The 22,828-nt window shown below is 37.4% G+C and overlaps 1 protein-coding gene across 1 annotated transcript in view; it reads left to right on the forward strand.

Moving 5' to 3' along the window:
- The first annotated feature begins 564 nt into the window (after window positions 1-564).
- The window catches only part of WWC3 (WWC family member 3), a 69,103-nt gene continuing 46,839 nt past the window's right edge, over window positions 565-22,828 (forward strand). Inside the window, exons 1-5 of the mRNA XM_010004647.1 lie at window positions 565-569; window positions 8,319-8,428; window positions 12,988-13,191; window positions 16,248-16,324; window positions 18,498-18,577. Of these exons, the coding sequence (XP_010002949.1) occupies window positions 8,413-8,428; window positions 12,988-13,191; window positions 16,248-16,324; window positions 18,498-18,577 (377 nt within the window). The 5' untranslated portion in view covers window positions 565-569; window positions 8,319-8,412. The remainder of the gene's footprint in view (window positions 570-8,318; window positions 8,429-12,987; window positions 13,192-16,247; window positions 16,325-18,497; window positions 18,578-22,828) is intronic.

Consider the following 22,828-nt stretch of genomic DNA (forward strand, 5'->3'; position numbering starts at 1 on the left):
TTGATTTTGGAGTTTTGTGGCCCATTTTTGTTCCTCCTTATCTGCTGGGGACCTCCCTTTCCCCCTCTGCTTCATTTTCTTTCTGCATTGAATCCCTCTGTTACTCTTGTTCATATGCAAAGGGCTTATTGCTAAGAACTCACTGTTAAGATCTTACAGGTGCACTTTTCATCCTTACTCAACTGATTCCCATTAGGGAAGTACAGATGTTTTCTCCTCATCTGGTAGTTGCATACAGAAGTTGTGACCAGCAGTAAGAAGAGAGTAATTCTGTTCATGTATGCATACACTGAACCTAGAAATAGGCTTTAATATATACTGAGGTAATTGAAGATCGAGAGCTGAGTGACTTGCTCTTCTCCAGCAGAAGACTGCAGAGTTGTGGTTCGCAGGATGGCAGAAATAGAGTTTATTTGCAGGGCTGGCCTGTGCTAACTAGGACCTCAGTTACCAACAGCATGCTATTGGAAAGCACTGTTATAGAAATTGGTGAAAAAGTTATGAAAATTGATAGAAAACCAGAACACTGCTTTACTTGTGTGCTCAAAAGCTGTACTGCCTCTGGACAGGTGTAGTGTCATGCTAGGCTGCTTACACAGGTGGAAGAATTCAGCTTGCTTCTCAGATTCTTCACCATTAAATTTTGCTTATCTTTCAATTTAGGCTTTTGACTTTTATCTGTTTGTGGGCTTTTTTTTTAAGTCTCTCTCAATATATGCAAGTCCTTAAGAAGATCTTTTCAAAGTTTAAAGATTCTGAGTTACAAAGGCAACTTTGTTAGCATTAGCAAAAGAAAAGTCATAAATACCTTGCATGTTACTGTTTCTAGCTAAGAACACATTCAATATGGAAATCCAATTTGTCATCAGTTCAGGAGAACTGTAATTTCCTAATTTCATCCCCTTAACTGTCTCATCTGCTGCATATTTTTGCTGTCCTCTTATAGCTTATTCCCCTATATACTTTTGCCTGCTTTCTGGTCTGGATGTGAAGTCACCTGCTGCTCAGATTGCCTTCCTTCAGCCAGCCCCTCCAGCGGTTGCCCCTGCCCTACTGCTAATCTTAGGTTCTGGCTTGTGGCTTTGTACAGTTGCTTGTAAATTTGGGCTATCTGTGCATACACAAAACCCCATGTTTTAGAGGACTCATGGACAGTCTTAACCCCTCTGCCCCCATTTTTTAAATTGTTTATTTTCTGAGGAAAAAAAAAAGTAGAAACAAAACCAGTTTTCTTAAAAGCACTGACTTAACCCAGCTGTGATTTTAGAAGAAGGAATTCCAGTCATCTTGATGAAATGTGAGTATATTTTCAGTAAGCATTTCCCACAATAGTTGTGTCCCGAACCTGGATATGGGTTATAGCTTCTGTTAAGAAATGGATAGCTGCTTGGAAGACTTGGCTGCTTGTGTGAAACTCTTTCAGCAGTTCCTGAGCAGCCAGACAAGCCATGCAATAGCTGCAATTGGACACAGTGTTTTATTTTATGTTTCCACGTACTAAGCCAATACTTCCTAGCTCTTTTGGGAGTATGATAAAGGATAAAAACAGAAGTATAATATTTCTCTGTTGCTGCTTGTTAGTTAATGCTTATTCTTTCCATAGTAGTGAGCAGAAAGGAGGTTAGAGGGAGTACACATAAATTTATATAGGTGTTTTAAATAGCAAATATAAACTTCTGTTGCTTCTTCTCAGTTAACAAATCATGTAGGGTGTCTGCTGTTCATACAGATGGGTGCTTTTGCATAATGAAATCTAATTGTTCAGGGTTTTCATGGCCACCTACCCCATTTAGCATTATATGTAGCAGAGACAATGTTACATAAAATGAACCCATCTGAAAAGGGTTAATGAGATTTAAAAAAAACAAATATGCAAACAAAAAACGTAAAGAGACTGCCTAGCATGAGAAAGTGAATTGTTTTTGTTTTGGAGTTGACTGATTCAATGTAGTTCATAAGATAAGATGTGGTGACCTGAAACACTGCATGTAACAAAATCACTTCACTTGGGTTTAAGGGGCCAAAATAGAGTATTTGTGCCATTACTTCCTTTTTTCCTGAATTATTTTTTTCGGCACAAGCTCACAGAAGTAGATAGCTGATAACATTTTACTTTTCTTGGCCCACACCTGCTCAGTTGGCTGTAAAACAAGGGCATTGATGGACTGAGGAACAGAATGGTTGATGAAGTTACCGCCTCTGATGTCATGTTGCGCAGATGTTAGAGCTGCTTTCTACCCAGCTCCTGAAGCATTATAGTTTATGGAGTGAGGTTAAAAGGAACTGCCACCAGCTTATTTGCCACACTAGAAACAGCAGCACATCATGGCTCAGGAGGTATAATCTGCAAATAACTCAGATGTTTGTGGGAGTGACATGTTTGTCAGCTGTCTCAGCATAGGTTGTCCTGGTTTGTAATACTATATATTAAAGGCAGTTAACATTTGTTTCCATTTAAAAAATAAATTGATTAATAATTAATTCATCTAATGACGAACACAGATTTTTCTTAATACTTAAAGGTGTTGATTCATTACTGTAGCTGGCAAATGCCATCCTGTGCCTTCTCTTTTGCACATTGATGTATGCTATGTTGGCTTATGTAACTGTAAAATTAATAGAATCGAAGATACTGATTTGACGCTATTTGCCACTCCTTCATGTGCTTATTTGCTGTTGTTTAAAAAAATAAATAAAAAATTACTGCAAAATATAGTGTGATCATAAAAGACTGAATTGCAAGTGACCTTTAGAAGAGCTGATGCTATTATTTCCTTGCTGTAGGGTAGCATTTTCTTTCTAAGGGAAATGTATCCCAGCGATGACTTTGAATATAATTACATTCTTTATCCTGAACACAGAGTCTCATTTGTGCAAGTTTCTGTCCAGCCATCAGTATTGTGTATTTATTTTAATGAAGGATTGAGTAGATGTTCAGTAAGTTACTTTATTCATAACTTGAGATTAAATTATGCATCAAAATGAGCATAAATCATCTGGAAAAAAAAAAGTTCTAAACAACTTTTTGTTTTGAAACGTTTGGTGAACTTTGTTGTGCTTTTGACACATCAGTCAGTATGTCATTTGCCAAATCGTATTTCAAAATCCAGCTAATTTTTATGACGTGGATGCATGTGGAGAGCTGAGTGTGTGACAGAGGATGGACAGCGAAGCAAACCACTGGTGTGCACCAGAGTGCTGTAACAGGGGTTCACAGCAGCATTTGCTGCAAAGAGCCCTGCCTGGCTGGCATCTCCTGCCACGATCTGAGGCTGCGTGTGTCTAGCTGCTGTGCAGCTGCTTCTGAACCATGTAGGAATCCTCTTCCTTCAGCAGCTGGGCAAGGTGTGCCTGGCATGTCCCTGCCCTACTTGGTGGGGTGGCAGGCAGGGGCTGCTGAGGAAAGGGGTGCTCTCTTCAGGGCAGCCAGCTTGAAGGAGCTGGGTGGGTTGGGGCTGCTGGGTGGTCATGACACAGCTGACTGGCCACAGACTTTCTCTGTGCAGAGAAAGTCGTGCAGGCTCTGGAGCACTCTCCTGCAGAGGCCTGAACTGTGGTGGTAGAGAATGTGCATGAAGTGCCTCCAGGTCTGCAGTGTGACTTTTAAAAACAAAATAACAACCTTCCCAAACTCCCCCTCAGCATAGGCAGCTCTTCCTATGTCTGTGAAACAACAAAAATTAATCATCCATTCCTACTCAGTTTCTTGTTTTGCTTTTTTTGCTTTGTGGTTGAGGGGAATAAGAACCACAACACAAGAAAAGAGGATCAGATGAGTTTTATAGCAATGGCTGTAATATAAATTCATATTTGAAAGGAGGGAAGAAAAAAAAATTCTGGCTGAAAGCTTTCAGGTGTGTGCATGACTTCTCATTTTGCCTTCTATCTTTCTTATTTGTCAATCTTCAGTACTGTAATCAACTTATCACTGAACTTATCAGAATGTTTAGTTATTTTTCTGGTGATCCTAATACTTGTTTTTAAATTGGCTGGTTATTTTTCACATCCATAGTGTGAATTAATAGTTTTTGAGTCTGTAATTTGCATTTGTCAGGAAAATGAAGAGAATGTTGTAAGAAAATGCTTCTCCCTAGCTGTCTGTTGGGGCAAATTTTATTAGACATTTTTTCTGTTGGATTTGCTGTTGGACCTGTCCAAAATCAGGAACAAAAATAAAAGCACTATTGGTTATTGGTGGTTTTGCATCCTTTCCTCCCTATCCCCTAAAAATGGTGGCTTTTCTTCAGAACTTGCTGGTTCTTGTTCATAAATAGCCATCATGGTTAGCACTTTCTTCTTAATTCAGGCCCACTTTGGAAGATTAGATGACCCTGGATATTCAGACATCTAGATGTTGTCTGAGCGATGGCAGCTAGTTTGCATCAGAGTTTCTACTTTGGAGACACCTTTGTGATTTTTAGTGATCTGGTTCTGTTTTTGAAAATCCATGAAATGAAATTGCTGCTCCATGCTACCAATTAAACTGTTTTGGACTGTTGAAGTATGCTTTTTCTTGAACCTGGAAGTGTTCCTTTATTATTTAGAGGCTGAGGTTTTCTGTGGGCTTCTTGGGGTTTGAAATTAGCTTCTGTTAATGGAGTTATACTACAGCTGAGAGCAGTTTTGCAGTAATTTCTCTAAAATGGTATTTGGCCATTGCATTTTGCTGTCTTCTTTCCTTCCCACCCACTCCCCGCCATGAACTGATGCATTCAAGAAATATTGGTTGCTGCTGCATATTCAGAAAGGTGTAGTAATGTATTCTGGAATCCTCTGTGTATGGGTAATGAATAAAAATAGGAAATAAGCATAGAAGGAGGAGGAAGAGCACCTCTTAGAGACAGTTTTATTGAACTATTCAGTTTTATTTTGTAGTTTGTATTTTAACTGTTTAGCTTGATAATTGATGCAGGGAAAATATTAAGAGAACCTGCATTTTCAGATATGTCTGTTTTACCTTAAGTAAATAGCAGACTCCTCTTTATTCTTAACAAACATATTTTAGTTTTGGCAGAGTTAGAGGTAACAAAGCCAATGTGTGTGACAATGCTTGTAGATTTTTCTCCGTTTTATTTGCAGGATTTAGGTTATTGAGGCCTTCTTATGTGTTTCTGTATTTGCCTTTGAAAGTTTCAGGTCACAAAAGGTTGGATGCCTGATGACTGAAGAGCATAATTTTGGAAAGGATAAATGTTTCAAGATAATGAAGAAACAGTAAATCACTTAATCTGAAGTTATGGTTGGCTCTTTGATTTTTGCAAAATTGACCCCTATGGCTGACTATCATTTGTACTTAGGCTGTAGATCCAGTGTTTGCAACCAGTTAATGTTATAAGACTGGTCCCAGAGGAATTATGTCTTCAGCTGGAAGTTCAGAACCTTCTTATTAGTGTCTATCAGATTTTGGGGTGGCACAGGAGGTGATCAATCATGGCAGAAAAAATGCCTTAGTTTGTTTACTGCTGTGAATAGCATAGTTCACGGCAACCGTGGTCATTTTATTATTTTATTAAAGATGGCAGCATTTTTGTTCTGTCTTTATAATGCCTTACTAGTTGTTGTCTTTAATACTTCAAAACATTTTAACAGATGTGCCTTTTACAATTATTTATATAGAAGACCTCTTCTTTTTTACAATGCTTAAGCTAATTAAAAAAAGAGTACAGCAGTATTTCCAGAAGATACTTAATTTCAGCTGTCTAGGTCTGTAATTTGTGGCTGACCTCCAATCTCTGTATCTGCATCTGGTTCTGTTTTGTTATTCTCAAAGCTGCTAGTTTCCCTAGCTGAAAAAAAAAAATTAAAAATCTTGTCCTCAGATTTGTGCTGGTTAAACCAGAATTTTTTTTGGTTGTTGACTTAATTAAACCAGTGCAAAAACACAGGGAGAAACTTCCAATCCTTAGTTTAAGCTTTACATGTTTTAACCTAGATGAATTGAATGAAGAAGGTTCAAGCAACATAATTATGAATGTGACTAAATTGAGAATCAATGTGGTGTTATGCTTTGTCTGAAGGGAATCCAATTTGGAGCAACTTTGAATGTAGGTGAAAATAAGCAACATCAAATTAATAGTAGTCTGAATATCTGGAACATAGCTTTTTATATGTTCTTTTTCTTACAAGGTTTCCTTCAAAACCATCAATTAAACTTTTCGTGTATGCCTTTTAACATAGGAATGAAAACTGGTTAGACCAGATGCATTGGCTTTCTTCCTTTTTCCAGAAGGCGAGTGTTGTCCCTTTCCTGGAGGTCTGAGCCCTGGTGGGATCACAGAGAGCATTGAATTACAGCTCTTGTAGTATGAAAAGTTAGAGTATCATGTGCACGTTTTACTTACGAGTAAAGGGTGAGGGTGTGTTTGTATTACAGACAAGCCTGTCTCATAACTCATTCCAAAGAAAATTTTGTCTATAGTGTGGTAATTTAGGAGGCAATGTCTAGACTACTTTGAGGATTTGTAAACATGATGTCTTCAAAACAAAATAATGAGAGTTCAAGAAAAATGCTGTATGCTGTATTTTTAATATTTGACTGAATTCCAGGGAGATCAGAGATATTTTTACAATACTTGGTCTGCTAGACTGCTATATGAATTACTGAAGGAATGCATATACCTGTAACACTTTCTTTCTTGAATACAGAAGCTGTGGATTTGAACAATTACATAATGTAAACTACTTATCAGTAATGGAAAAAATTTACTTTAAATAGTGGGGCACATATTTAAACAGTTTATGTACCTCTTTGTCTTATTAAACTGTTTATACGTTTGACAATCCATAGCATATCAAGCTTTCTATTATTTGACCTAAATGACTTGATCTTTGTAGTGTTTTACAGAGCTGTTCAAACATTACATTTAAACTACTGAGGATTTTTTTTTAATCTACTGCAGTTAATTTTGAGCATTTTAATCTCAAGGATACTAAGGTAATTTTAGGAGGCAGCTTTTCTGTTTGCAATGTGCAGAGTTTTGTACATTTTGTTAATGGTTGAATGATGTGCTTAGTGGACCACTAATGCTAGCTGTAGTAGTATTTCCATAATGTGAAGTATTTACCAATGGATTCTTCTGGTTGGTTTTGGTTTTGAGTGAGGAAAGGCATCTGTTTAAAAGACAGACATGTTCTACTTCAAAGTTATTCTTTTATACAGGTGTTATCAGATGAAGTACAAATGGCCTGTTGCAGTGATCTCTATTTTGCAGTGCATTTGTGAGCATAGTCCAGATCTGGTCTCAGGAAACCTTAGTTGGGTATTATATAAGAACAGAATTTCCATTGTACACCAGGTAATATTATGCAATAGTTTATGCTGAAACTAAATCAATCAATCCCTAAGTTAATGCATACATTTAATCTTTGCAAAGCTGTCGTCATTCTAGGTATTAGAAATGCCCCAAGAAATACATGTTGAAGATGTATGTATATCCCATGTATAATTGAAACAATTACATTAACTAGAACAATGATTAGGGAAGTAAGCGTGATTTAACTGAACAGTAAAGATTTTTTTATTTGCATCACTTGTTCTTCCTAGTTTATTTTTTTCATATACCTTGGTGTTCTAGAACAATGTTGGTACAGAGTTTTCCTGCAGAATTTATAACCCAGTGTTTTCAGTGTTCCTGTCAGGCCTGAAATTGCTGTTCTGGTATTCTATGACCCCCTTGTGTTTGCCTAGCAAGGGGTGTGATATTTTAAGCTGCTAGATAGTAACACTGTTACTTATTAGTTACAATTTCTGCTCTTAATGGCTTCAGAATTCTTTAGAGACATTTGTCTCTTTGTTTTGAGGGAGAGGAAGCAATTTGAATGAGTCTGGATCCAGAGAGTATCATTAGTAGTTGGAAATGCGTAAATGAAGAGATACCTATTATGTCATGCTTTTTTTTTTTTGTAAATATTCATTTTTTAAAAGGCAAACAATTATACTGCTTTGATGCCTTAAAGAAGTTCAAGCCTATAAAGCTTATAGTAATTTTTTAGCAGTTGTGATTTCCAGCTTCACCAGTTTCAGTTTGTGTTCTTTGCAGTATGGGAGAAAAACAGGCAGAACTGCATGCCACTGTAATTAAACTGTTAAACATAGAAACTTGGAGGGAGAAGCTTGTCTTACCTGTTTGGGGAGTATCTGTCAGCATATTTAAATGAAATTTTATTTTGAAACGGGATGTTTGTGATTATTGCACATTCCTAAGCAGCATAACTAGTTTGTGATCAAATGAGGGAGGTATCTTCAGAACATGTAATAACATTTATTGTACTGTAAACTCTGTACCTTCTGTATTTATTTGTTACTTTTATTTTTACAGGATCACAAAGCCATTGACATTTGCTGACTGTGTTGGTGATGAGCTTCCTTTAGGATGGGAAACTGTTTACGATCAACAGATTGGAGTTTATTATATGGACCACATAAATCGTGAGTAGATGTATGATTATTTTGAGGAATCCTAATGAGTTGATGTTACCTGATGGAACAAACTTGGCTTCTGATACCATTTATGCACCTTGTGTACTACAGTGAGAAAATGCGTACAAGTGATTTATTGCAGTGTCTGTTTTCTCATCTTTGAAATAATAGCAAAATCCTTCTTCCCTTTGTAAATAATTTTACAATCTAAGATTAAGATATAGTGTATAAAACTATTTTGTTTTGCTTTGTCATACTGTGGAGTATCAGTAATTTCTTTGATGCTTTTTGTCATGTGTTAATTACAAGGTTTTGATGGTATGCTCTTGTGTTTCCTGTCTTTCCAGTCTCCCATAGTTTCTGAGAGAAAAGTGCTGTTTTTTCATTAGAAAAACTACAAAATGCAATAATCTTATCCTCTCTTAAGCACCGTTTTATGCTGTAACTCTGTACAAAGTGCTATCAAATCAACAGCAGATGCCCCTTTTGGAAATTAAGAGGGAGAGGTTTCCACAATTTCCCTTTTGGACTATTGCTAGACTTTGTATTGCCACTCTCTGGCACATTTGCCAGTTCTACTTTTAAAATAATGTCTCATATTTACAGTTTTGTACCATTACTGCTGTTACTGTTGTGCTGCTATCATTAAGCTGCTTATCATCAAAGAGTGAATGCTTTCGATATTGTGGGAATCAGCAGTTGGCAGGGAGGTAGAAGAGAAAGTAGATGTAAGAGGCATCACATGGATGGTAAATAGTATAATCTGCAAAACCAACCTCAGTACTACCTACTTAAAATCTACTCAATTGAGAAAAGTGTAGAAATAGTTTTTGGCTTCCTGCCATCATTGGAATTACTTGTGCATTGTGGTTTTACAGTTACTTATATAAAAAAAGCACAACAGAATAACAAATATTCCCATGATATGTTTGACCCACAGAGGCACTTACTTGTCAGGAAATTAACAAAGATCACAAATTAAATAATAAACTTTTAAGAGCTGTTAATGCACTGATCACTTAAAATAACTGTTTAAAATAGGTAGTAAGTTAATGATTCCTGTTTAAATTGTCATGGTAACTTTAGTTAATGTTCAAGTTTAAAAAGCAAGGTAATGGAGTGCGTTTATACCAATGTGTATCTCTGTGTAAATGCATATATTAAAAAAATAAAAATGGATGTTGGCAACTCTTTTTTTTTTCCCTTAGACTTTGTAAGAGTCTTTAGAATACCTATAGATAATGAGGAGAACATAAACTACCATTGCAAAGCTGTTACTAAAATAAAGCAACTAAAGCTTAGGTGTCTTGATAGGAATAGCCATCACCATTGCATGCAGAAGATACCACTCACTCCCTTTTGTCCTTCAGACGTTGTTACTAGCTGATTTACCCCAGCCATCAAGTTGGAATTTACAGAAAGGATATCAATCATTTTAGACATGTCAGATTGGCTTGCATTTTTTTTATGTGCAATTGAGACCAGAAACTGTAGAAGAGTCTTTTACAGAGAAAAGTTAAATTCCCAAATGCTCATTGCACAGAATGAATCGGGAAAAAAAGCTAATCATATTAGGAATTAAATAAAGGTAATAAATGAGCAGAGGGAAAGAAACTTCTTGGCACCAGTGCTGAAATGAGTGAAAGGAATCATTCTGCAATTAACAAGGTTGCAAAATTTGTCTCTTTCATGATAGCTAATGACTTGTAGCCCACAGATATTATCCTAAATGTTAATTCAGCCATCACACCAAAAAGGGTTTGTCACCCTTAGGCTAATATAGTGCTTGCATATACAAGCAAGATGTATATTCAGAGAAAAGATGGAGTTGATACTGTAGCTGGATAATAACTATTAAAAAATTACTAGGATACTTGGTCCAATTTCAACTGTGGATGACAAAGGTACCAATCAAGACTGCATTAACTTCCTTTGTAGAAGTGAGAACTAATGAGTGGACAACAATGTGCCTCATGAGATAGTGTCAGGCAAGTGGCAGAGATGGCGTAGGAACTGAAGCAATTTTTTTGCTGAAATGAGTACTTTGTATTCTGAGCTATTTCTGAAATATTTGGAATGACAAATTGCACGTGGAAACATTTGGACTGCCTTTTGTGACTGACTGGGTTACATGCTTTCTGCAGCAGGGGGCTCTGTGTTAATTGAAAAAAAAAAAAAAAATAGTGCTTTGGTTTCAAGAAGTACTGTGAGAAAATGTAAGGGATGATTCAAAGAGAGTCTTCCTGAAGTTATGCTTACCAGGGACCTCTCATGCTTTGTGCACTGATTCAAACTTTCTGCCGTTTTAAAAGAAATAAAGTGATTTTTCCAAGCCTCTTGCTCTGTTTACCCAGAACGTAATAAGAAGATTTCTAAGCAATAATATTCCATTTATGTTGAAAAACCCCAGGAACAGAGGAATCTTCTGTAAATCTCAATGGTGCTTCCAACCCTGATCACCATCTTGTTCTGTAAATTCAGTACTTTGTTGACACCCTTACTAAGCTGCTCTTGGCTCTTGTCCAACCATTGCTTAAAAACCTTGGCAGCTGCCAGCCGCAGAATTCTTTTCACTCCTCCTCAGAGTCTTGGGAGCCTTTGAAGTCTCCTTTAACCAGTTGGGCATTCCCCAGTAGGGGAATAATATATTCTCTGCGTTTATCTGGGGCTGTTCTTAAGTCACTGTAGTATTTTGATTTTTTTTTTTTTTTTTTTTTTTAACCATTTATAAAGAAATGCAGGAAGTTAATTTTTTCATACAGCATAGCTTTAGTTTTGTTGTTACATGGCAAACTTGTGTAGAAATCCAGGGCAAAGTGAAGCCTCTGTACTTTATAAAACAGAAGAGAATGTCACTCCTGTTCTGAGGAAGTTTTCTGCCTCAGAAGAGTGCTGCTATCTTTTTAGAAGGCTTCTGAAATAGTTTGATAAGAGATGATGTGCCCTGAAATACAGGACTTTAGACGCTTAAAGTGGGTACAACATAGCATTTTAGCCTTGGCTGTTTATTTGGCTAAGAACTATTAATTTCCTACTTAAAAAGAGACACTTATTAGGAGCTAGTTTTTCTGTCTTGTAAATATTTATTAACTTCTGCATAGTTTCCATAGAGGATTCACAGTTTTAGGAATATTAAATTTGCACAGATTTCAGGAATACTTAAGGACAGATGAAATAGTGTTGCAAATTATCTTGCCCTCAGTAAAGCATGTACTGCATTGTGAACTCTGATTTCGTTTGCTTGCCCTGCATGCAGAGGAGGATTTATGGAGACTGGAACAAGTCACAGCACATCCTTCCCTGGACTGCAGAGGTAGCTTGGGGGCATTCGAGCCAGAAGGTGCTGCTGTGAATTAAGGGTCCTGGGGATGTGGGTAGAAATTGCAGAATTACAGACATGATCTTTATTCTACAATGTGAGGAATTGTGGGGAGAAAAAAGTTACAGCTGTTGAGAGAAAAGGTTACTAGGAACCAAATATACAAATCTGTTAGAAGTACACTTCACAGATGAGCTTTGTGTTTTTGTTTATGTACTTTTCAGATGACTCTCAAATAGGAGAGCTGCTAGCATGACCTTGACACATCATTATATTTCTTCATGTGTTGGACTCAATCTTTTATAGTTTTATTACTGACACCAATATACTGAATTATATACACAATATTAATACAAAACATAACTGGCTTTCATCTCTCGTGGGAAATTAAGTTTGGAAAAAATAACTAGGTGCTTACATCCTGACTGTGCTGCAGGTTCTGCCACTACTCTAACATTGCATCTGCAGCGATTTCTTACTCAGTCATCAGAAATTAACATTTGCTTAAACATGAGACTTTACATGGACATCCTAATGTAAAATATATTTGCTAGCTTGAGCATTACCACAAAAAGAAAACAAAATGTTTTAGTGTTTTAATTCATGTGTCCTCCTCAGATGTCTTTGCAACTCCAGAGAGACTCTTGTACAGTAGTAACTTTGAATATCAGTATATATGGGAAAGGTTTTGTACTGGAAACTTGCCTTTGATTTGTGTTTGAAGTGAACATTGGAAATGGGAGGCATGAGAGTGCTGTTCCTTAATGCAAGAAAAGAAGCCATTTAAATACTTTTAGGGATTTGAGATCAAAATGCTAACTTTTCTGTTGAATGACATTAATCTTAGTTACACAGGTGTAGTCACTGACCTTTCAGGATGTTATACTTGTGAAATTGTATGTAGCATCTTAAGGCTGTTCCAGCCATTTAAAGAGTTGTGGGTTAAGCATTTCATTCTCCTACGTGGTTCTGGGTTTTTAGGTAGTTCTCAGAATTTTCAAGTTGAGGGAAGGTTTTTGTTGGGTTTGCTCTGGTTTGTAAAGAGAAGAATCAACTATAAACACCTCTTCTATTTGAAAGAGCTTTTCCTTGTCTTCCACTCTGCCTCCTTCCTTCCTTCTTGTCTAGGCTGGAGGGATTTTGGGTACTGTAGTGTTGGGTGTGCTAGTCGAAAACAGACATTAACGAAATATTTTGTACTTTGTGGGATAAAGTGTCTTACACTTTTTTTTTGTGCTTTTCTCCTTAGAGCTCACACAAATTGAGGACCCAAGGGAGCAATGGAGAAGGGAGCAGGAACGCATGCTAAAGGAATATTTAATAGTTGCCCAGGAGGCACTCAATGCCAAGAAAGAGATATACCAAATAAAGCAGCAGCGTTTTGAACTAGCCCAAGAAGAGTATCAACAGTTGCACAAAATGTGTGAAGATGACAGCCATTCTTATGCCAGCTGTGAGTTTACTGGTCTTTTCTTGGTTTACCCACCTGCCTCTCACAACATGGGGTGTAAGAAATAGTGTAAAGTGTTTTCCATCACCTGATTCTCCTCTGAATGAAGATCCTGACTACAGAAGTAAGGTGCTGGCCTTTGACTCGGCTATTCAGGGACTTCCATTTCCTGTTAGATCTATTAGAATATGCCTTTTTAACATTTAACAGGGATATCCCAGCTAGCATCTGTAGCCATCTCAGAGCTAGCCATAGCAATGCTTCATGCAAGGCAACAAAGACAAGCCTGAATGTTGCTGGACCAGCCACCTACTTGCACTTCTAAATTCATAGGTTATTCCATCCTTAACATGTAGAGAAACCTTCAGCCTAGGGGAAGCCTTCTGTGAATCCATGGTTAGTTATAAAGAGTTAGGGACAAGGTGTCATGGTCAAGAGTACCTCTGACCACAAATTTGGAAGTTGTTTCACTAGTGCATGTCGTTCTTGAATGCCAGCCTCTGATCCTAATGCTGGTGATGTGGGTTGTAGAGCCTCAATTTCTCAATTTCCTGCTCTTTTCATTCTTCCATTGTCTCTGGTAGCTTGGAGTAGACAGTACACTTTTTCTGAAATGTGAAGTTGTTGCACTGCTATCTATTGGCAGTTGGCTGGTGCAACAGGAAAAGGCATCTTTTCTGAAGAATCAAAACAGTCTAGTTGAGAGAAGTGCATCAAATGGATACTCTCAACATCCTCGTGGAAACATAATAGAGTTTCACTGCCCTGGTGGCTTTTCAGTGGCTCGCATGTGTGCGTGACCAGTGTTTAACTGCAGGTTTGCTGGTAAATGCCATGACTTGAGAAGTAGGGGAAGCTGTGCTCAGCCCTTTCTGAAAATACTGAAGAAGCCTAATATTAGGGGGGGACGGGAGGAAGGTAGTGTCAAAGCAAGCACCTGGATAGAAGTGTTTAGCTGCTGATCCAGTGGTATTTCTTAAGCCAAGTCCAAAGGTAGGTAAGGTATTTCTTAAGACAGGGTGATTAACATGTATGCCAAAATCCTGATAAAAGATGTTTTCTAGGGCTGAAGTGTTCCAGATTGTCTTGACCAAGTATTCTTTTACTGTTGAATAGGGATTATCTGATATTTTTGTTTAGTTTTAATATCTGTATTCTGTGATTCTGTTTGTGACGTAACAGATGTGACTAGTATTTCTCCCTGTTATGTTGAAGTTTAAGAATTATTAAGAAAGGTTACTTTTTTTTTAATCAAGAAAGCATTTTTTAAAAAAGAAATTGTTTAAAGAGTGTTTACTCTTTAAAGGCTTGGAATAGGGTAAACATAATGTCATCAGCATTTTTAGGTTAGAAAATCTAAATTACTGTATTTGTTACAATACTCCTCTAGGCTCTTGGACATTTTGCTTCTTAAAAATTTACAGTAGTCCTATGGGATAGTTTGTTGAATTGCTTCAACAGAAGTTTCATTCTGTATATTCACCAGAAAAAGATAATACACTAGAAAAATACAACCTGTTTTTCATATTTTTAAAGCCCTTGGAAGAACAAATTGTTTGAAACAGAAACCAAATATTGCTGACAAAATTGGAGGTTATCCATACCGTGAATGCAAATGCTATGTCAATTGACTTTCATGTTTCTCTGTCCTCTTATAGATTTTTATTTTTAGGTGTTTCTGTGGAATTCATAGCGAGACACTATAAAATAATTTAAATAAAGCCTTTCATTTGTTTTGAGGCAAAAAAAAAAAATATAATTTCTACAGATGTGTTAATATATTTTATATTGGTTTAAGGTCATAGGCATCTGTTTTGAGAAAATACTGTGGGCTGATTAGTCAGATGATAAATTGAAAAAATATATGAAAATCCTTTGGGAACTAATCGTGTTGTAAACTCAAGATTCCCCAAAGCTCCTCCACTTTTTTCTTAATTTGACTCCACTCTGAAATACTTGAATCTCCATTTATTGTACAGAAATCTTAGGCTTCTAATTCAAGTGCCAAAGTTGGGTGCTTATGTTGTGAGTATTCCTGCCTCCACCACCACTTGTCTCAATGTGTTGCATTAAAAGGACTAAAGCTTCACAAACTGTTTTCCTTCTCTTTGCTTGAGGGTGCTGCTATTGACTCAGTGTTGTGTGCTCACGAGTGGGAGGTGGTGTGAGCTCAGCCTTTGTGGGTTGGTAGGGAGGTGCCCATGCAGCAGTTTTGTGACTCAGTTGTGATCAGCACTGTTTTAAAAAAAAAAAAAAAAAAATCTGTAGAAAATCCTGGATTTAGAGTATTAGTCTAGGCATGACTACTAATTTTGGCAAGTTCCTGCACGCTTGACATGACCTTGGCATTGCAGTGTTCTTTTGAAAATCTAAAGGCTTGGTGCAGTGCAGACACAGATGTGGGTTTCAAAGCAGCAGCCTTCAGCTCTACAAAAGGATGGGAGGTCTAACCGTACAACCCCATCCACTCACATACCAGTCATTTTTCAGTGGGCCAGTGCTGCTGTGAATGGCTCACTCAAGAAATCATGGTTGGTCTTGCCCAGCCTGTCCTTTAGGATCTTTACTTCATCTGTTTAGGCTTTAGCTTGAAATCACTGCCTGACTCTAGATATGCTGTGTGAAGAGCTCACTTGCCAGAGGTTGGTCTGTAAGTTGGTTCCATGCATTGTTGCTTTAGGAGACAGCTTCTCTCTGTAGCTGATTTAATTTTATTCTAATAATAGCTTTTTACTTCTGTCCCTATCATACTGTTAATTCAAGATACCTAGGAAACAATTAATAATTGTTAATGTTACACAAATTGCTTGCATCAGTAAAGGCTATCATCCTGACACGGAAGCTAGTTGCTTTTAATCAATATTCAGTGCTACTATATACAATTTTTGTTGTTGGTGTCAGGACAAAAAAAAAATAAATCGGGCGTGCCAGAGGTGATTCTTCAGTTGTACTTCAGCACAGAGGATTATTTTAAAACTTAGTGACTTATAGCACACAGAATCAATGCAATGGTCTATAAAGTAAAAAAAAAATTAAAATGCTGTTTTCCATCTGTTTAGCATTCTCTGGATTTTCAGCTAATACTAAGTATGACCCATATCAGATTAAAGCAGAAATAGCCAGCCGTCGTGACAGAGTGAGTAATCTTTTTTAATTTTGTCAAAATATGAATTACACATGGGGAAGGGAAGAGGACGGTGTGTTTTTCTTTTACCTTATCATGTACAATGGATGTTGCATGCCTTTTTTGAAATATAATTCTAAAACCTGCTTTTCTAATCTGACCTATTGTTCTTGTAAAATGAGTCTGTATTTATTGCTTTTCAGTGAGATGTGTAGTAATGCTTTTTCCATGTTACAAGCATAAAAATTTTTGTCATGGATGTCAGAGGCAAAGTCAGCCACGCTTTCAGAAATTGCTTTCTCTGTGCAAACTGCCACAAGTAGTAAATAATCTGCAGCCAAATTCTTTCTGAAGTGGAACTCAAACTCGCTATCTTTAATATTTTCTCATTTACTGTTTTCAGTGGGGTTCCATGGATGTCATTGCACTCTGGATTTAGCAGTTTATTTGGAAATCTGTTCACAATTCAGTATATATGTTGGCCAAATAGAACTTTTATAAATTTATAATATTGAGCTCTAAAACCTATTCCTAAATGGAATGTTTCTTTTTATTATTTTATCCCATGCAAAATGGGATTTAGAATGCCAGGCACTCAGCTTACAAAAAAAAATAAAATCAAAATATTAATCTTTGCAGGATATTGTCCCATTTTTGTTGTAATGACCACTTTTCACATGAATATAAATACCATTCACTACCCTTCAAAGGCATTTACTCTATCTGTATGTTTATTTCATGCTGAGTAGTGTTTGTTTGTTTTACATACTCTAAATGTCAGCATATTCTAAACAAGAAAGTAACCTGTATTTATTTAAATAATATTGAAAGAAAGTAAACAAGTTCTTCACCTATGTGACTGTTTCTCCCTGTTCCTGCATCTTAAAACAAAATGGTCTCCTAAGTGCATAGGATAACCTGCCCAACTGAATGTGTGCATAGGCATTGAATTGTTTTGGGCAATAGAATAAAATATGTGCTATAAAATGTATACATGATATTAGTGATGCATTTTTTCATTTTACTTTTGGTGAGTGGTCAAAGAGTTGGTGACGATACAGAAGTGCTTTGGGGGCTGATGCAATGAGTTTTGAGGACAGAGCAAGAACACATCAGGAAGGGATAGCGACATAGGATGGTGGGACTCTGGCAGTTGTGGTTTACATCCCTGGAACTGCTGTAAAGCCCCTCAGCCTTGGAGCGGAGCTGTCAAAATTAAATCTATGCCTGGATATGTAGGATTTTTTTAAACTCTACATTTACTCTTACTCATGTTTTTGTCATTTACTGATGTACTAATGTATTGATATGTGAAAATCAAGACGCTCGGGGTACATTTTAGAAAATATACCAAGTTTGATACCTTGAGAAGAAGGAACTTTTTTTCTCCCATCCCTGCCCCTCTTTGGGCTCTCAGTTCAATCTCATGCCCCACCACCACACACTGAAACACCTCCATTCTCCCTATTAGTCCCTTGCATCCTCCTTTCCCTGTTGGCCTCAGATATCTAACAGCTTTGGAGGGCAAGAAGCTATTTCTTTGCGGATCAACCTTGGTGCTGATAGCACTCTTCTGAGGTCTGCCCTACCAACTCAGGTAACTTGTTTTCATAAGTCACAAAAATATGTTTTTAGAGACATCGCTGCTTTGTTGCTTCTGATGTATGCTTGCCAGTTGGATCAAGGTAAATGATTGGGGCACAAAGAGGGCAGGACAGTATGAAAATAACTAGAAAATTGGGCTGCCATTTCTGGGAGAGGCCAGGTCTGTTGCCAGTGATTTTGTTTTCCCAGATTGAAAAATTAACAGCATTGATTATTCATTCTTTTTTTAAAAAAATTAAGTAGAGAGTTGAAGACAGTTGAGAGATGTCTGTCAAAAGGGGAGAAGAAAAAGTGTATAGGTTGAAAACATTCTAGCTGTAAGCATAAGCTATTGGAGTTAGAAACCAAATAGAATGGGTGCCCTGAAATCTGGAAGTTGTGATTGCTGTTTGATTAGGTCTTCATATATTTCAGAAAGTCTTTTGATATTTTAAGGCAAGTTTTAAAGCAAGAAAAGAAGATAACTTAGGTTACCGCTATCAGTTTTTTAAAGTAACTTAAGATTTTGTATTTGAAAAGCAATTATTATTATGAAGTTTTCTGTTAGATATTATTACTTTAAAATATGTGCTATATTTAGCTTTCTAGGCTAAAACGAGAATTGGCACAGATGAAGCAAGAGCTGCAATATAAAGAAAAAGGAGTGGAAACTCTGCAAGAGTAAGTTAAGGGTTTGTGGGAGGATTTCTTTTTTTGTTTGTTTTATAATTAATTTCTTAGAAAAGCATTGCCAAAAAAAGAAGTTGAAGCCTCTTAATTGCTTTGCTTCAGAGTTTCTGCAATGATAGTGATGTGGGGTGAGGACAATGTGAAATGATGGAAGAAGGGTTGAACAGAAATACCTACTGCCTGGAGCACAGCCTGAAGCACTACTCAGTAGTGTTCCTGTGAAGAGTACTGAGGCTTTCAGGCTGGGCACAGTACTTCTCTTGCGGGGGCAGAGGCTACACACCACAGCACTGCTTCTTCCTTTTACCTGATGGTCAGGCCATCTCATTTTGCCCAGTATAGCTGATCTGTGTGTGTACTATAAAGCTGATAAGCTGTGAGACCTTGGATTTTGTTGCATGTGTGCAGAATGAGCACATGTAAATGTGACTCCTTCTCTCCTCCTGGTGAGGAAAGGTAGGGGCAATTTGCCACTGCCCAGGGCCATTAGGCAGACTGTTCTCTGTTTCCTTTGCGGTCAGTGGTGGCAAAGGTTGTGAACTGTTGTGGTGACCCTCTTCTGCCACTCTTCCTGCAGGCCATCAGATGGGAACTGAGTGACTTCCATCTGTGCGCTGCTTAGTCACCTACAGCATAGCACATATGCGGGATGCACAGAAGGATAGGGAGAGAGGTTGCCAGGCCATGGAAAAGATGGCAGGTAAATGCAGGTTGTTGTGATTTCCAGATCTGTTCATCCAGGCCAGGGGCTAGGTGTGTTGAATGGCTCTTGGGTTTGCCTTGAACATGCAGCCATGCATTTAGAGATCTTGGCCTTTTTTCCAGCATGCATGTGAACAAGGTGCTTAATGCAGGCACTTCCTGAAAGTGCTGGAACTGTTGCATGTCTAACGCATTTTGCAGCATAAATATAATATATGTGGAAATATTTTTAAGCTTCAGATTTATTGTGTTGATGCTACAAAGCATGGGCACATACTTTCATTTTAGGAATTCTGCCAAGTTCCAGAGATCCTGGAGCAATTATGTTACTTATTTTCCAAATTCGATTTTGATTAATATTTAGTTAACAAAATTATATAAAGAGAGGAACTCAAATTTTATTTTTAAAGGAGGGGGAGTAGCCCATGCATTTCATATGATGTGAGTTTTGGGGTTTTTTTTTAAGCTTACTAGTTTTTGCTGTTTTAGAATGCTCTTTAAAAGCTTCAGCTTTTAAAATGTTTTCAGCCAAAATCCTTCATTGGCAGATATAATGTAAACATTTCCAGGCATAAGTATATTTTAATTGACTACACAAAGCGTTTACAGGTAATTAGGGAAACTATTAATATATGGTATTGACTAAAAATTAGTAAATAAAGCCCTCAGTATATTGAAACAGCAAGTATTTTAAGTAATATTTGAAGTATAGTAATCTTTTTAGGATGGTGGCCTAGATATATAAGCAGAAACAGAACAAAAGCGATTTTGTCTTAAGATCCTTAATAGTCTTTTCTATAAGTGAGTAAGAATTGCCATGCCTTTTCTACTTCTTTTAGTTGTTTTTCTTCTCCTGGTTATTGCATTATTTTCATGGTGTAGGTTCAATTGTTTTACAAAAGGACTAACCACTTGACTAGAATGATGAAAGTATTTGAAGGCCATTTGAAACTCAAATTGTTTTAATTAATATAATTCATATAAGATAGTCAAGCAAGGTAGTGCAACTTTTGAGAAGTGAAGTCTGCAAATTATTAAGAATACAAGTGTTAGTCTTGGATTGTAGCCCGAGTGAAGTTGCCTATACTTCAGGAGGGGGACATAGGAAAGACATTCAAGAGGGGAATTATTTTAAAACATACTTGATTAGTTAGTGGTCACTAAAAATCTAGTTTAAAAGTTCAAATATGAAAACTCAGTGACTTGGTGCTGCTCGTTGCTGCTGTTGCTACAGTCACTCTGTGCAGTTGGTGCACTGGTAAGCATTTGTTGCTTGCTGAAGCTGGGGAGAATGTTGTGCCTGTGCATTTTCTGGGATTGCAGTGAATTTCCCCCCAGTGTTTGTGCGTTGCTGAGCTGTGCCATCTGCCATGACTTCTTTACTTGTGAACCAGTGGCTTACGGATTTAGTTTTGTGTTTTTAAGTTATTTTTAAATTGCCTTTCTGGTGAGATAGATGCTTTGAGTATTTTGCTTCTAGTAGGAAGTGGGCCAGTTTGGAAAGTACTCACACTGTCTAACAACTGAACAGAGAAGTTTCTCTAGCTTCCTCATGTAGTCAGCAGACAAATCAGGCTAAAAGCTCAGCTGTGCACTAGGTTGTCCCTGAACAGTCTCCCCCCTGCTCCTTGTATTTGTTGAGAGGAATGGGTGGCTGAAGTCAAGTACCAAAGCTGAAGTATTTACTTTTTGCATATCCACAAAGTAAATGTACTGCCTGAGAAGAAAGTAATGGCTCTTTTCAAAAAGAGAAATTCTGTGATTTCCCCCCTCTGCCTTTTTTTTTTTTTTCCCCTCTTTAGAAAATATTTTGCTCTTTTGTTACCTTTTCTAAATTTTTGGTGTGCATGGATTTTTCTTCCTCCTTGTGCTAGGTCAAATCTTAAACTAACTGCCGAACTGAGAATGGCATGCATCCTGTTCAGCTGTTTTAAAGCCATGTTGTTCACTTTATTTCAAGTACAAGCCAAGAACAATATTAGGAGCTGTCACACTTTGGGCTTTACATCTGGCTGAATGTTTGTTTTGAAACTCTGACCAGAATTGCATAATGAGCAGGTATCAGAACCTGGTGCCTTGTGACTCCCTCTGCAACCTCTGCTGGGTGTAGCTCTCAGACAAGAGAGAAATTTTACAGTGAGGGTCGTTAGGTTCCTCAGTAATTTCCGTCATTTTATGTTACTGTCTGATTCAGATGCCTTTGTTAAATGCAAATATCTTGGATTGACATTTTCCACATACCAAGTCTGTCTTGGACTGTGTTTTGTTTTCTGTTCTTTTTAATTTTAGTAAAATGGCTCGGCCACCTTTGAGGAGTACAAAAAACCCCAAACAAGCCCACAAAACAATTGGACAAAAGTGGAGTTTTTGGGGGGCGAGAGAGAATTGAGGTTTAAGTAGCTCTACAACTTCAATACAGTCAGAATTTAAAGGTTTTTTTGTGCTGCAGCTTTTTGTTAGAGCTGTATTTTCTACACTTTAATCCAAAGTTGGCAAGTATGTTTTAAGCCTCTGGACTGAGAGCACATCAGTCTGCCTTTGCCCCCTGGAGACTTTCTAGAGCTCACCATTTAAAGCCAGTGAAGATCCTGCCCTGTGCAACCATGTTGCCCGGCCTCCGCAGGCGCCTTTGCCCCGAGGTGTGGCTGATCTGTCGCAGTCCGGAGTTACAGGGTTAAAGATGAGCCTTTCTCAGAACAAACTCCTTCCTCTGACCTGACAGCAGGGACTGTGAACCAGGAGCAGTTCAACCTCTCCTGTGTTGTCAAAAAAAAGCAGGAATTTTGGAGGAGGAAGGCGTTTAGTAACAAAGGAAATGAAAACTTGGCCAGTAGACTGAGGGAGTGAACACTGAGAGAAGTTGAGAGAGACAGAGAATTCGGACTGACTAAACAATTTGTGGCAGCAGACTAGTTTAGAGGATATGAGACCTGACAAAAGCTTTAAAATTAGTTTTTTAACTCAATGGCGGGTCTGTGCTTTGGTGAGGATGGGGTCTGTCTTGCATACTTGAAAGCATGTGAGGAAAAACAGAGGAATCTCTAGGTTCAGTCCCTATAGAACTGAAACTATTGCGAGTTTATTAATAGTCTGTATCGTAGAAACATCTTCCTCAGAAAAATTATACTTTATTCATAGTTTTGTGCATTAGTTGAATGTTCTTTCTATTCATACAAAGGTCTAATCTCTATTTCTATCATGCTATTTTCCATTAATAACATGGAAAATTCCTGTTAGCTTTGTGGCTTTCAAAACTAGATCCTTATGAAAGGAGGAAAAAAACCTAACAGATAATAAATAACAAGTAATTAAGATACTTAAGTCAGTTTGGGGCTGACAGCAATACTGATTTAAGGTCAGATATTTTTGGCAATAGAAACTTTTGTGATTCTTTCCTTAAACAAACATAAATTAATAACTTGGGCTTCAAAGTGACGTCTAGGAACATGTATATGTGGGTAACTGGGCAAAAATCTAGTTGAAATTAAAGAATTTCCTTTTCCTGAAATGCCACCTTGAACCTGACAAACAGTATAATGA

The sequence above is a fragment of the Chaetura pelagica genome, unplaced genomic scaffold (assembly GCF_000747805.2).
Source record: "Chaetura pelagica isolate M959 unplaced genomic scaffold, ChaPel_1.0 scaffold178, whole genome shotgun sequence".
NCBI classification, from domain to species: Eukaryota; Metazoa; Chordata; class Aves; order Apodiformes; family Apodidae; genus Chaetura; species Chaetura pelagica.